We start from the raw sequence: 14,043 nt of genomic DNA, 5'->3' as shown, positions 1-14,043 counted from the left end.
TAGCACTGCCAGAAGGGAGCCTGGACCCCTGCCTCCTCACCTCCTCACACTATGCACTCTCTAAGAACTGTTATGGGAGCCGATCTTCACCCCAACTCCTTTCCTGACTTTAGAGATGGTCTCCCGCGTGCTGTTCGGAGCACTCTCCCCGGAACACGTCACTCAATCAGACCCTTTCATCAAAGGAGGTCCTGTTCTTACTCCCAAAGGTACTGTTTATTGCAATTCAGAAAGTGGTTTTGTGCATCCCAGAAATGAGTGTCATGGATGCTCTGGTCCTTTCACCAAACAAGAATTGATTTGGGTTAAAACCTTCAGTTTGATTGTTTCAAGTCATTGCTTCTTAGAAGAAAGCGAAGGGTATTAGGAAGACAGAAGGGCATTATTATTATTATGGCTGTTGTTATTTTTTATTATGGATACTCTTTGCCTACAAAGTCAACTGTCCTCTGACGGCCTAACTGCAGGAAGGGGGGACAGGGGACAAGCTCTTGGTTAAGGTGGCACTAAGGAGCTCGAACCAGGTGGGCTGATTTGGGGTCTGAAATCTGGGCTGGAGCCCAAGTTCTAGCCAGTGAGGGTGGAACGGAGAACCCTGCCTCCTCCTCCCCTGGATACCCTCTCACTGTAGCTAAACCATGCAGGTCGGTGCCTTTCTACGAGTCTGTGACTTTCTGGCTACGGCAAATAAGGTAGCAAGGGAGAGCAGAGGAATGGGGCCTCAGAGAGAAAGCTGAAGCATGTTCAAGGTCAGAGCTACCCTCCCCTTTCATGACCTACCTCAGCCCTTTGGCTGACCTACTTCCTAGGGAATGTTTTTATTCTAATAAAAATTAAAATTCATGGTTCAAAGGTTTTGGCAGAAAGCTGGAAATCACACCCACCCCACAGCTCTGTTGAGGGATGTCTGCTGATGTGTGCACGGGCTGAGGGGCTCAGAGGCTCCCCTAAATTGGCAGGAACCAGGGGTGGGGGAATAGAACTTCCAAGGATTCCCAGTTCCTGAAGGGAGCAGTGGCTTAGTTAAGAGGAGGTCGGGGTGCTTAACAATGAGTGTCCACATGTCCATCAGTGTGGCTGGGTCAGCTCTGATCTCTGCAGCTGGAAGAGACACAGGGGGGGTCTCAGGCCTGTCCAGGCACCTACAGTGTTAGTATGACAGCGAGAGGCCAGAGCTCCGTGGGACCTGGGAGAGCTGAGCCATTAGCTAGACACTGTACGCTGAGGATGAGTTTACCAGATTCACTGTTCATGCCCCCTGTCCGTGGACAGAGAGAATGGGACACAGAGTAGCGGGAGGAGGCAAGCTGAACCAGAGCATAAGGCTGGTGTGCTGGGGAGCCTTATGGGGAGCCCTGAGCAGAGAGCAGGGAGAGGGGGTATTAGGCAGATGGCAGAGATAAGAGGATGCTAGAGGCAAATTCACCAACCACAGTCTTAAAGCCATAGGGTTGAGAGCCCGAAGGCATCTTCAAGATCACCTTCTCCAACCCCCTCTTGCGCAGCTAGGAATTCTGGGTCGTGGCCACAGTGTGGAGCCAAGCCTAAGAGCCAGGTCACTGCTCCCACCCCCTGCCCGGCCAACTGCTGCTTGTGAGGCCAGTGGTCTTTCTGGCACCCTCCAGCCTCCCCCAGGTATGGACCCCAGCCCCCCGGCTTCAGTGGAGCTGGGAATACCCTCCTGAGTGACCGTGAGCATCTGGAGGGTTCCGGGAACGACCCCACCAGCCACTCCAGCCAGCCATACCTTGTGTGAATAATGCTGGTCAACGATCCTCGCCAACCCGAAGTCCCCGATCTTGAGCACGAGGTCCTCCGTGCTGATGAAGATGTTGGCGGGCTTCAGGTCCCTGTGCAGCACGTTGGCCGAGTGGATGTACTTGAGCCCTCGGAGCAGCTGGTACATGAACAGCTTCGCGTGCTCCTCCGTCAGCGTGCCCTGCTCCAGCAGGCGCGCCAGGTCCGTCTCCATGTGCTCCTGGACGATGTAAGCCACGCTGAACTTGAACAGCTCACCCTGCAGGTCGGTGCCCTTAGGCCCCAGCACCTCGTACACCTTCACGATGTTGTCGTGGTCCAGGCGGCGGATGATCTTGATCTCCCGGAGGGCGTGCTTCATGCTGCGGGCGTCGCTCAGGACGATCTTCTTGACGGCCACCTTCCGGCAGGCCCTGCTGTCCACGGCCGACAGCACCAGCCCGTTGACGCCAAAGCCCAGGGGCTGGAAGTCAACAAAGCGCCCACCAAGGTCATACCCATAGACACTGGCGATGCAGTCCCCCTTCTCAGCCATTGTCGGCTCAGTGGTCAGGGTCCGCCCGGGCGATGGAGGGGCGGTCAGCGTTGGCCAAGCCCCGGGGAGCAGCTTCCGCGGCACACCTCATTCTGTCGAGTCCCAGAGCTGAGGGTTGCTTTTTCTCGTGGTGATGTCACCGCCACCAGCCCTCTGGAGATAGGAGTGGCATCTGTCCATGCTCGCTGAGCTGCGGAAGGCGAAGGCTCAGACTGTTTTCTTTACCCGCGTCAGGAGGGCTGTCCACCAACTCCTTGGCACCCTGAACTCTCCTTGAAATTTAGAATGGCTCATGCTTTTTTCAAATGTAGCATCTTGGAGAGAAAAACCAGTTTTATGATCTATGTGAATGTGATGTTTTTTACCATAATGAGCCTCAAGGTAAAAGATCCAGAAACTCTCCTCTTTGAATCTTGTGTTAAAAGATGTTCCTTCCAGCTGAAATGCAGAGCTGTGGCTGGGCTGAGCTCCTGCACTTCTGATGGCCCAAAGCTCGGTTTTATCACAGCGTCCAGCAGCCTGGTAGCTCTTCTCTGCGTCCCAAGAAGGATGAATGGATTCTGGAGGACTCCAGGGGCTTCCTTCTACTTCTGCCGGCTCCCCTTTCTAGCAGCTCCCCTTAGATGCTGTGACCCAAACCAGTCTGGTGGGCACTGGTGAAGAAAGCCAGAGAAACCCAACCACCTTTCTCGAGCTCTACACCAAATTACACCAGAAGTCCCCAAGCCGACGGGCACTCAACTGCCACGCCAGGATCCTCCAGAGGCCTCGGACAGGGCTGCGTCCTCGGTCACCCCTTCCTCCACGCCACCTTGCACAAGACCGTGCTGCTGGACTCGGACAGGCTGCAGGAACGCGGCATCTTTCAGACCATGTCTCCTTTCCTGTCAAAGAAATAACGTTGGGTAAATTTCCACACTCTAGCCTCTAACACCTTCCCACTTGCGTGTCCTTTGTTAACCAGCCCAAGTGTTATTTGATCTGTCCAGCCAGCTGAAACACTGCTTGCTCAGGGGATTCCAGGCTCTGCGCTGCCCAGCCGCCCCTCCTGCTGTGCACAGCGCTCCCCTGGAAGGGAGAGAAGATGGATTGATTTGATAAGATAGTCAAATGGTGTGCCTTTGATGTAAATGCCTGCTCCCCAGAGGTTCACACACCCAAATTGTGGGTGGGAATGATCTGCTCTGACTTCTGAGAAATTAACTTGTGATGCTCTCTAAACACATACCTCAGTACTAGCTGGGAAGGTTGAGAGTAAAAAGTAACGTGCTGCAGACAGAAAATAAAGGAGCGATAATTTTGTGCTTCTGCTTGGACCGCTTTGCTTCTCTCTTTTGCAAATGTCTCTGGATATTTTGAGAGAATTTGCCAGGTGCTGATGTTTAATTACATGTGTATCTCTTGCTTTCCAAAGAGGCAGCTTAAGCACACACACAAATAAGAGAACTTTATTACCACCTTATAAAAGGGACTCTCTGCCCAGCAAAGAAGGGCACAGACTTAGCAAGACCCCAGGACTGATGTAGCTCTGCAAAGCAATGGCTCAAATCCTATCCTGACTGCCTCCTGGTGGCTACTGACTCAAATTACAGGCACAGGGCCTAAGGGGGAGGAAAAAAACTGCAAAACAATGTAAAATCAGACCTCTGGAGTAAAGGCAATGTCATAGCTTTTAAGGGAGTGGCAGGTTTTATAAGTTTATTAAGTCCATGGACACTCAGAGAACAAATACTGTACACTGCACAAAGGAGTGAAAATAGCAGAGCTATTTCTTAGTTCTCTTCACCCTGTTGGGTCCTCTGTAGGGATGCTTTCGTATCTGAATTTTGCACAATTTTGCAAATGATAAGTGAGGCAAAACAACAGTTAGCTCAATGTCTGAAATTAAGGGGGGGGCAAATCAGGAGACACAGATGATCTGAAATAGTAAATAATCAGAGCTCCTCTGAAGACTTATGACAGAGATTTGCCAAGGGTCTGGAACATAGTAAATGCTCAGCAGATGTTAGCTATTGACGACTTTGTTAAAAATTCCCTTGCACTTGTGTAAGACGGACCTACTATTCTAATGTTTTGTCAAGATCTTCAGTGATTCTACTCTGCATGTTTTTATTGGTGCCAGCAGCAAAATAACCTTGGTCTTACAGAAATTTCAGACTGGGAAGCAATCATAGCAAACAAGTCTAGTAGTCCTTAACTGGGGATGGTGCTGCCCTGTCTGGTTAATTTGACTAGGAGTCACTACTGGCCTTGGAGAGGCAGGGCCAGATTGGCTAACCATCCTGCCAAGCAGTTCTGTCAGTGAGTAACTGACACCAACCCTCAAATGCCAGGATGTTCGCTGCAAGACCATGATTCTGGTCCAAGTTCTCACTTTGGGACTTTGAGAGCACTGGGGTTCAGAGGAGACCAGCTCAGTGCTTTTAGCATAAACAGGGTCAATAAACATTTGATGAATCGAGAAATGACTACTATTCACTCTGAGGATTCCTTGCCAGTTAGGGACAGTGCTGGACTACCCTCTGTGCCACATTCTGCGGCCCATGCAGTGATGTCCACCTGGATACCTAATTCAAGGGAACCAAAGAGTCACCCCAGTCCCCCATTCTGTTCTCCTCTCTCACCGTGCATTTGGTAACAGAAATGAAACTGGAGCTGCTCTCCCTCTCTATCCATATGCCTGGTCCAGTTCCCAAGGGCACAGCAAACAGGCAATTATATATTTTGCTTTATGAGAAGAGATGCTTAAGCCTTCTTCCCTTGCCAGCTCCCACTGGGTTGTAAACAGACAGGACTGAGCACCTAAGCAGGGAGGAGATGACATCACCAGCAAATGAGAGCAGGATTTGTTCCAGATCAGCTGCAATGCAGATAATCTGTGAATAATTAAGAGGTGCTTTATTTATTTTTAAAACTCTTTCCTCTTCCTCTCACATGGGGCAGGGGCCACCTCCCCTGGGCGAGCGTGGACACATGTGTGCACACGTGTGTGTGCGTGTGTGCCAGTGGTCTCCCTGATGAGCTATCAACTCCAGTGGGCAAGGACAGTGTCCCCTTGGGAAGACTTGATTCCAGCCACTGGGCCCTTCTCATGGGCCTCTAAGTACACTCTTTCAATTCCTGCCTTCCTTCTTTGTTTGCACCTTACTGGTTCCCGAAATGTCCTCCTGCTTCCTCCCCACTTGCTGAAATACTACCCATCACTCAGAATCCAGATGGCATCTCACTTCCACTCCAGAGTTCCCATTCCTGGAGTGTTCCCGGTGACATTCTCCCTGTTATCCACTCCTGCAGTGTTTGTGCGTATGCTGTCTATGACATTTACCATATACGAATCTGGGCTGCTAGGTACCTTTCAATCCATGACCATCTCCCAGCTAGACTTCAAGCTCCTCGGGTTCCAGCACAAAGCTGCCCTTGGACAATGACTGCAGCTTGGGGGTGTCTGAGAACATCCGTCCGTTATGTCTACAAAGTGGTCATGCCCACATTTCCTGCATGGTCAGCCTCCCCTCCCTGTGTCTGCGGCATCAATACAACTTGCTCCAGAAGGTTCTTCTCACGACAAGCCCCAACCACCCAGATACACCGCCATCCTCTTGGGAGCACCTTCTGCTCCAGAATTCCAGCACTAAGCAGGGAGCCCTTGACTGACCATTTCTCTGTTCCTGTGTGAGTTTACTGTTACTCATCCCTTCTCAGTCCTCTTTATTTTCTCAGTTTCTAGAATTCCTCTATAATTTCCCGGGTAAACCTTCTGCCTTTCTCCACAGGTGGGCTGATTACAAAACACTGAGTCCCTAAGAGGTCTTGGATTAGTGGTTCATTGTTTGCGTGACACACCAGGGGGCGTGGGCCCAGGGTCCTGGAGAGGGGCAGACCCAGCATCTGGAGATGTGCCCACCTGGGCAGAGGAGGGATTCTGGCAACTTCTTAGGGCAAAGCACAGCCATTCTCCGTTTGAATTTGGTGGCTCAGAGCTGCTCTGAATCAGGTGTGACTTCCAACCAGGGAGTTGGCATTCACCTTGAAGGAAGGAAAGGTCATGGGCGCAGCTGTGCTCGAATGACAAGGAGCAAGAAGAACACGTGTAACTCCTGCAAGGGCAGCCCGGCCTCCGGTGATTCATGGTGAATGTCGTCATAAAATGCAGGAGTAGAAATATCTATCCCCAGGACTGGATGGAGCTAGCAACGGCGCTTCACCTCTCCACTGATTTCTCCTGGACTCTCCTGCAATACCTTATCTGAGACCAATTAATTATCCTCTCACGCATCCAGCCTTCTAACATGTGGAGGAAAACCAGAGATGAGATGGTGTGTGCCAACTGTCCTTTGCTGGGTTTCCTGGGGATCTGGTTTACAAAGCGGCTTTGGAAAGTCTAAATTTAGACTCCATTCTGCCTGTTCAGATCCTCCCAAGCCTCGTGCTGCCATCGACTTTCAGCAGGAACGATGGATGGCCCCTGAGGAGGTGCTGATATTTCACAGACAGAGCTTTTCTTTTCTGAGCACCCAAAAACTTGCAGAAAATCCTTTTCAGGCGAGGCTGATGTTTACAGTTGAACAGGCTGCGCACTGCAAAAATTCTAGGTGGCACCATTCACATTAGAGTCAAGTCTGTCTGACTCTAAGGTTCATGACCCTAATCACTATAGCCCATGTGAACGAAGTCCTCTAGACTAGAGATCAGCAAATTTTTTTTCTGTAAAGGGCAAGAGGATAAACACCTAAGGCTTTGCAGGACAGACCTTGCATGTTGCAGCTACTCCAGCCTTGCTTTCCAGCACAAAAGCAGACACAGATAATACCCAAACTAAGGGCATGGCTGCATTTAAAAAATGTTTATTTACAAAAAGAGGTGGGAGACTGAATTTGGTGAGGAGGCTGCAGTTTGTTGCCCCTGTTCTAGACGGTGTAGGAACATTCTCTAGCCCGTTCCCGAGGTGGCACTGAAGTGTGCTATGACTCAGACATTTCCCGCTCCCCGTGCATGGTCTCCTCCCTTCTGGCCTCAGTCCTCTAGCTGCCTCTCACGGTGGCCCAACCCCAGGCTTGCCTGCCCTCCCAGGGAGCTACCCTGGGCCGAGTTGAGCTCAGGTTTCCTGGCCTCAGGACCCACAGGCTACCCTCTGCCTCTGTGATTCTCAGGTACTATTGACCGCCTCACTCCTACTTAGCACTAGCCTTTACCAGAGGCTTTCTGGAGAGGCGGAGAAGGTGAGGTGATGAAGACGGGGTAGCCACCCAGACTGAGAGGTCACCATGGGCCAGGAGCTGTGCCTGAGGATTTCAGTTTGTGTCGTGCTCCCACAAAGCCCCCAGAGGGAAATGAATTGTCCAAAGTCACCCCACTAGCAGTCAACGTCTCCAGAGATGACCTCTCAGCACTGTTAACACGTGATCTGAGCCCAAGTGAGTGACCCTCACCATGAACCACCTAGGGCCCCTGTGACTTCCCAGGCCCAAGGAAGGGCAAATCAGTGGACAGGGTACCTGTGGTACTTCCCAAAGGAAAGCAGCCCTGGTGTGGAGACCATGGCTCCTAGCATACTTTATGGAACTAGAAACTGAGAAACAGAACATTAAAATGAGATTAAGAGTTAAGAAAAAAACCAAAACCAAAACAAAAAACTGCAAGCTTAAACAACCATCACACTCCCTTCCAACCAGTTCTTGACCTCTTCTCTCATGTAAGCCTCAGGTACGGCAGAGCCCGGGCGGCAGAGACCGGCCATCCCAGGCATGAACGGAGCTGAGTGTTCTCCCAGCTGCCTGACCTCACAAGGTCCTGGTGCTGACATGGTCCACCAACCAGGAACCATTCCCACTTCCTCCGGGTGAACAGAAACAGGTCTGGGTGAGCCATCAAGCACCAGAGCCCGACCAGGGATAACCCACGATGGTTCCGACCCAGGGTTTCTCAGTCTCGACATGACTGACACCGTGAACCTGGTCATTCTCAGCTGGGGAGCTGACCAAGGCACTCTAGGATTTTGGCAGCGCCCCTACATACCAGAGCACCCCCGAGGTGTGACAACCAAAACGTCTTTAAACACTGAGACCGATCGCTGGTGGAGAAGGCACCCCATCGCTCCCAGCGGAGAACCACTGGTCTAAGGCAGCCGTTTCTAGAACTGGAGAAGAGTTACTTGTTTTATGCAGCTGTAGGGCGCCCTGTTGTCAACAGTTCAGGAACCCTGGTCTCTACTTATTAATGTCTATAGCATTTCTGGTTCCTGTGACAGCCTCACCCACTTCCCAAACCCTGTAAGGCAAGGGGATATCCCACACCAGCCCTGTTGAGGGCCTTGAGTCAAAGGCGTGGTAACCCAGTCCCTCCTTGGCAGCCATTGGCTTGGCTCAGGAAAAGGATTCCTTCCCAGGAAGAAACCACTCTGTCCCTGGATGGCTGCGGGAGAGAAAGTGCTGTTGGTGCTACTGCAACACTTTGAAACCACACAGGGACAAGCCTGGGGCAAGGGCCAGCACAGGAGAGCTGGCAGATGGGGGTGGGGGGGTGCGGACACTGCTGAGTGGTCCAGCCAAACCTGGAAGTGCCCACCTCCAGCTTTCTCGCCCCAGGAGGCTGCCAAGCTCTATTTCTGTCCAAGACATTTTCACCGCCTTTGCCCCCTTTTATTTGAAGGGGACGTGATCTGATAGTAACTTGCCAGGTACACGGTTGATGGGGGCGTGAGAGGAACAGGTGCAGAGCGCAGGGCTCCGGACTTCTAGGAGCTTGTGGTCCTACTGAGAAAGAGGAACCAGCGCAGTGACAATTACAGAAACAACGAAGAGCCCTCAGCACGTGTGGGAGTTAGGAGGCGGCAGACAGAGGACAGACCAGTCCGAGCGGGGTGCGGAGGGTGTGGACGGCAGGTTCTGAGACGGCTCCCAACGACCCCCGCCTCCTGGCTTCAGGCCCTGTGTAATCCCCTCCTCGTAAGAGTGCGCTGGACTGCCTGACCGTCTTCTAAGAAACAGTAAGGCAGAAGTAATGAGATGTCCGTTCTCCGATGAAGTTATAAAGAGGCCATGGCTTCCCTCTTGGGTGATCACTCTCAGGGAAGCCAGGGGAGGCAGCCCTAGGGGGTCATCCACGGTGAGTTCTTTTTCCTTTTATGTAAGATTTTATTTACTTATGTGAGAGAGAGATCAAGAGAATGAGTAGAAGGAGAGGCAGAGGGAGAAGCAGACTCCCTACAGAGCAGAGAGCCCAAAGTGGGACTCCATCCCAGGACCCTAGGATTGTGACCTGAGCCAAAGGCAGACGCCTAACCGACTGAGCCACCCAGGCGCCCTCCCCATGAGTTCTTGCAAGGAGGCCTTCTGACGCCCCCTGGCCACCACAGGGGCAATCTTAGAAGCAGACCTTCCCTGAGGCGAGCTGTGAGAAGACAAAAAGCCCTGGCCACAGCCTGATGAATTCTCACAAGAGATTTTATGTCACAGGCACCCACTAAGCTGTGCCCAGTGTCCTGACCACAGAAACCATGTGACAATAAATGCTGCTCAAGTGGCTGAATTTTCAGATGTTGTTCTACAGCGACAAACCACTGATGCCTCAGAAGGGACTTGGAGATCTGCAGCTCTTGACGCTTCCAAGACAGAGAAGATGCGACGCTGGCCTCTGACTTTGAGAATTCTTGGGCCAGGGGTCCTGGGTCTTACCTGGCTTGGATTTCGTCATATTCCAGAGCCTGACAGAGCCTGGGGTTGGGCGGGGGGGTGGGACGGGACACGTCACCTCTCTCGTTTCACTGATAGAGCCCTAGTGTCTCGTCCTGGGTCCCACATACAATAGGGACTCAAGAAATTGATGCCAGGAAAGCCTACATGCTTTGACGCAGGAAAAATGACGCAGGAAAGCCTACATGTTAGCAGGAAGAGTTTGGTTATGACCAAATACAACCCGAATGGGAAGAGAAATCGAAAATGGGTCCCTGAAGCCCAGATCAGAAAGCTTTTGGAATCCCTCTGGGAGAGCAGGAGGTGAAGGTGGGGGTTCAAGCAGGATGCCACAGGGACCCCAAGAGAGCATAGTGACTGGAAGGCACTTCCTCGCCAAGGAAGGAAGGGCCGGGCCTGAGGCAGTTAGCACTGTGTTATCTCCGATTCTAAGCACAGATGGGTCTTACCCCCACGGCAACAGCAGTGATGCTCCAGCACTTGGGAGAAACAGCTCTTCCTGGCCTTCCAGGCTTTGAAATGAAGTCCCAGCCCTCCAGCCGCCCTCCAGCCGGGAGGTGAGGCAGCTGGGGGAGTTTATGCGAAGTGAGCTGCTGCCTTGCTGGGAGGAGAGGAGGCCTCTCCTCGCTGTGGAAGCCCAGGTCTGCCGCAAATGTTGGCCAGCGATGCCAACTCAGGCCACATTTCCTATCCTGTGCCTCTCGCGTGACCAGCACCACTGCCGACCGAGGGCCTGGGACGTCCCTCTGCACACCAGCCGGCAGGACAGCCCCCAGCCAAGCCAAACACATCCCTATAAATACATCTCAGGCAGGGGAGCAGGCCCCCTGTGAGCATTCTCCACCCCCCACCCCCCGCCCTGCTGGGGTGTGCAAAGGTCTGAATGTTCCTGGAGGCGGTGATGCCACCCACCCTGGCCTGCTTCCCTTATACAGTTTCCTCGAGAATACACGGGGCGGGGGCAGGGGGGATGCGGAGTAAGAAACAGGAGGGGAACCTGTTTTGTCTTCCTCTCTCTGAGAGGGAGCAAGAGGAGAGCTACTGAGGGCAGGAAGAGAAAAGTTAGCAGAGGGAACGTCAGACCTTGGGGTTGTCCCCTCCTCCCCCAAGTGCAACGGTGCAGGAGCGTGCCGCCGTTCAGTCTCTGCTCTGCCTTTTCTCTTGGAAATTACATAAGCAGCCAGGGAGAACAAAGACTTCGCAGGCCTCCCAGAGGCACAGCACGGAGAGAATTCCCGCAGCCTCACTGGAGCGCCAAGCCCACATCAGTGCAAAGCTGGGGAGGGGGACAGGGTGAGTCTCCACATGTGAAGTGTGGGTGCTGGTCCCCAGGGGGGTGGCGCTGGCTGCGGAGGCTGGGAGTCTGACTTTACGATGGATTACACGTGTCTGTGCCACCAATGAATCCTTCTGGTTTTAGACAACTCCTTCACTTGACCTTTGTCGATGCAAGGGGAAACTTCTTAGTTGTTCTTTCTTTTTTTTCAAGGAAAGTAATCTGGGATAGCTGAAGACTTCTTTCAAAATCTAAATCAGGGCAGTTATGATTTCAGTGGCTAAATAAGGTGAGGCCCCTATTTGGGGCCTGCCCTGCTCTAAAGGGCAGACATCCCAGCCAGGGGTAAGCGTCTCAACAGCGGTGTCTGCATGTTTAATTTCTTCCGCATTTGCTTCAGCAGCCGCTGCACGGAGCCCATAGGCGAACGGTGCCTTCCCCGACTTTGGAGATCACTCGCTGTGAGGCAAGATTTAATAAGCCATCGCGGGAAAGCAGAAAGCTGCTGGTCCCTAAGGAACTCCCTGTTCAGACCTCACCTTTCCTACCTAACTTCTGGACCCATGCGTGGGATTCCTTACTCCCTGCCCGCAGGGGGGCCCATGGCAGCGTGGGGAAGATCCCTGGTTTGTAGCTACGGGATTAAGTTGTGCTGCTTTTAGACCAGAAATGGCAAACAGGTATCACTATCAACCCATCTTGAGCCTCTGGCAGCTGTTGGCAATCAGTGATCACCTTCTCTTTCCTGATGGGCCAGGGACACCAGCACCCCTGAGAGCCTCTGCCAACCGCCTGGAGCTGGCTGTCGGAGCAGAGCCCGTGGGCATCCACAGTTCACGCGGCTCTCTCTGGCCTCACGCCACCAATGGTCCCTCTCTTCCCCTGGCTGATTCTGACTCATCCTGTAGGTCTAAGTCTAAATGTCCCTTCATCCAGAAAGCCTTCCCTGATGCTCCTTTCCCTCCCCAGACCAGCCTACCTGTCAGGCTGCATCCCCTGGTTCTGTCCTCATGTCACTCTTCTCCCATTCTGTTTCTGCTTTCATTGCTTGTCTTCCGTGCCTGCCTGGAAGCTTGGTGAGGGCAGGGACTCCATCCTCCGCATCGCCACAGCCCCAGTGCCCCACTCCTAACTGACTCAGTGACGAATCGTAACATTTGGGCAGCACAAAGGCGCCCCGAGACCTCCCTTGCTCCACATCATTTATAAATGCAGATTTGTAATACTCACGCCTCCCTCCCCCTGAGAGACGCCAACCAGACGGGAGGATTTCACGTCTTGTCCGATTCGAATCCTGCATTCAGTCCCTTTAAATCTGACAGAGTTCTTAACTTCTCACCCAGTCCCCTGGCCCGCTACCCAGCGAACGTGCGCACACGCTGCCTCCTATTAGTCCCACGGAGGCTAATCATTTCCAGGGCTTGTGCTCACGGGGACAGAGAAATCATTCATAGAGCAGAAAAAAGTTCCCTCTCCTGGCGACTGCAGCTCCCTGTTCACAAGCGGCAGAAGATGTATTTTGATAGCTCAGGGGACCACAACAATCCCCGGACCACACGGGGCTGTCACAGCTGAGGAGAAAAGTCACGGGACCCGAGTTCGAGTCCTGCGGCTGCCTGTGAGCAATCCAGGAGGAGTGTCAAGTCTGGGAAGTGGGAACAACCCCACTGCACCACTTCCTCACAGGGATAAGGACAAACAGAGTCCAGTGAGCCAAACACACTTTAAAAAGTAGAAACCATATACTGGAGGGAAGTTGTAACTTCCTAACTTCCGCAGGGACACTAGTTGGCTTCCAGGGGGTTTGAGATGTGACCCTTTCTCATTCCCTTCACATGCTCCCAACAGGGAGCGGCCTCCACGTGGGGAGAGACACCGGCCCACCAGCGACTACACACGTGTTTTAAGTCTGGGTGTTTTGGTTTTTGGCAGAGGCAGGTGGCAGGGAACTTTAGGCTAAATTATTCCTATCTTCTCTTATGACCCAGCATGCACTGCGACATCCAGCCCTGAATGGGGTGTCTAGCAATGGATCTACAATGAATCAGACGTGGACTGAACAGACCCTCCCGCCACCCCTCCACCCCTACCAATCCAGGTGTGGAAATCCTAATCCCCAGTGGGATGGTGTCATGAGGCGGGCTCTTCGGGGGGTGATGACATCATAAGGATGGAGCCTTCACGAATGGTGTCAGGGCCCTTCTGAAAGGAACCCCAGAGAGCTCTCTTGTCCCTTCCATCCTAGGAGGACACGGTGAGACATCCGCGGTCCTTATCAGAACCCAACCACGCTAGCAGCCTGATCCCGGACTTCTAGCCTCCATAACCATGAGAAATAAATTTCTGTTATTTATAAGCCACCCAGTCTGTGGTAGAAGAGCCCGAACTGACTGAGACACTCAAAAAGTGCCTCACCAAGTTCATTACGGCAACAGCATCCGCTCTGTTCTAACTTCCTGACCTCTGCCGCCAAGGGTCCAGTGTCCTCTCTTCTGCTCTCCTGGGGATGTCCGCCTTCCCTCGAAGGTGATTAGACCCTCCGAGTCAGAGCCACCTGCCACAGAGATCCCATCACAGGAACAGGCCCTCCTGGAGAAGCAGCATGTGCTGTTGGCTGCCTGCTTTAGGAGGGACCCCAGCGAGAGTCGCTGGTCTCTGAGGAAGAATGAATCCCCTGCAAGCCTATACGAGATACTACACACAGATAAGCCTCTCGGGTCTTAATGGCCAGGATCCCACGGAAGGCCATCCAACCCCACTGGACATGGAAAGGGGAGGATGGC

General features: G+C 52.8%; 1 protein-coding gene across 2 annotated transcripts in view; it reads right to left on the bottom strand.

Moving 5' to 3' along the window:
- Nucleotides 1–14,043, bottom strand: part of MAPK4 (mitogen-activated protein kinase 4) — a 146,095-nt gene that overhangs the window by 47,453 nt on the left and 84,599 nt on the right. For both annotated transcript variants that reach the window (XM_046025983.1, XM_046025982.1), the window contains one exon: nt 1,748–3,177. In XM_046025983.1, the coding sequence (XP_045881939.1) occupies nt 1,748–2,293 (546 nt within the window). In that variant the 5' untranslated portion in view covers nt 2,294–3,177. The remainder of the gene's footprint in view (nt 1–1,747; nt 3,178–14,043) is intronic.

Source organism: Meles meles, chromosome 12 (assembly GCF_922984935.1).
Source record: "Meles meles chromosome 12, mMelMel3.1 paternal haplotype, whole genome shotgun sequence".
Taxonomy (NCBI): domain Eukaryota; kingdom Metazoa; phylum Chordata; class Mammalia; order Carnivora; family Mustelidae; genus Meles; species Meles meles.
The sequence above is the reverse complement of the archived record's forward strand: the minus strand, read 5'-3'. Positions and strand labels throughout refer to the sequence as shown.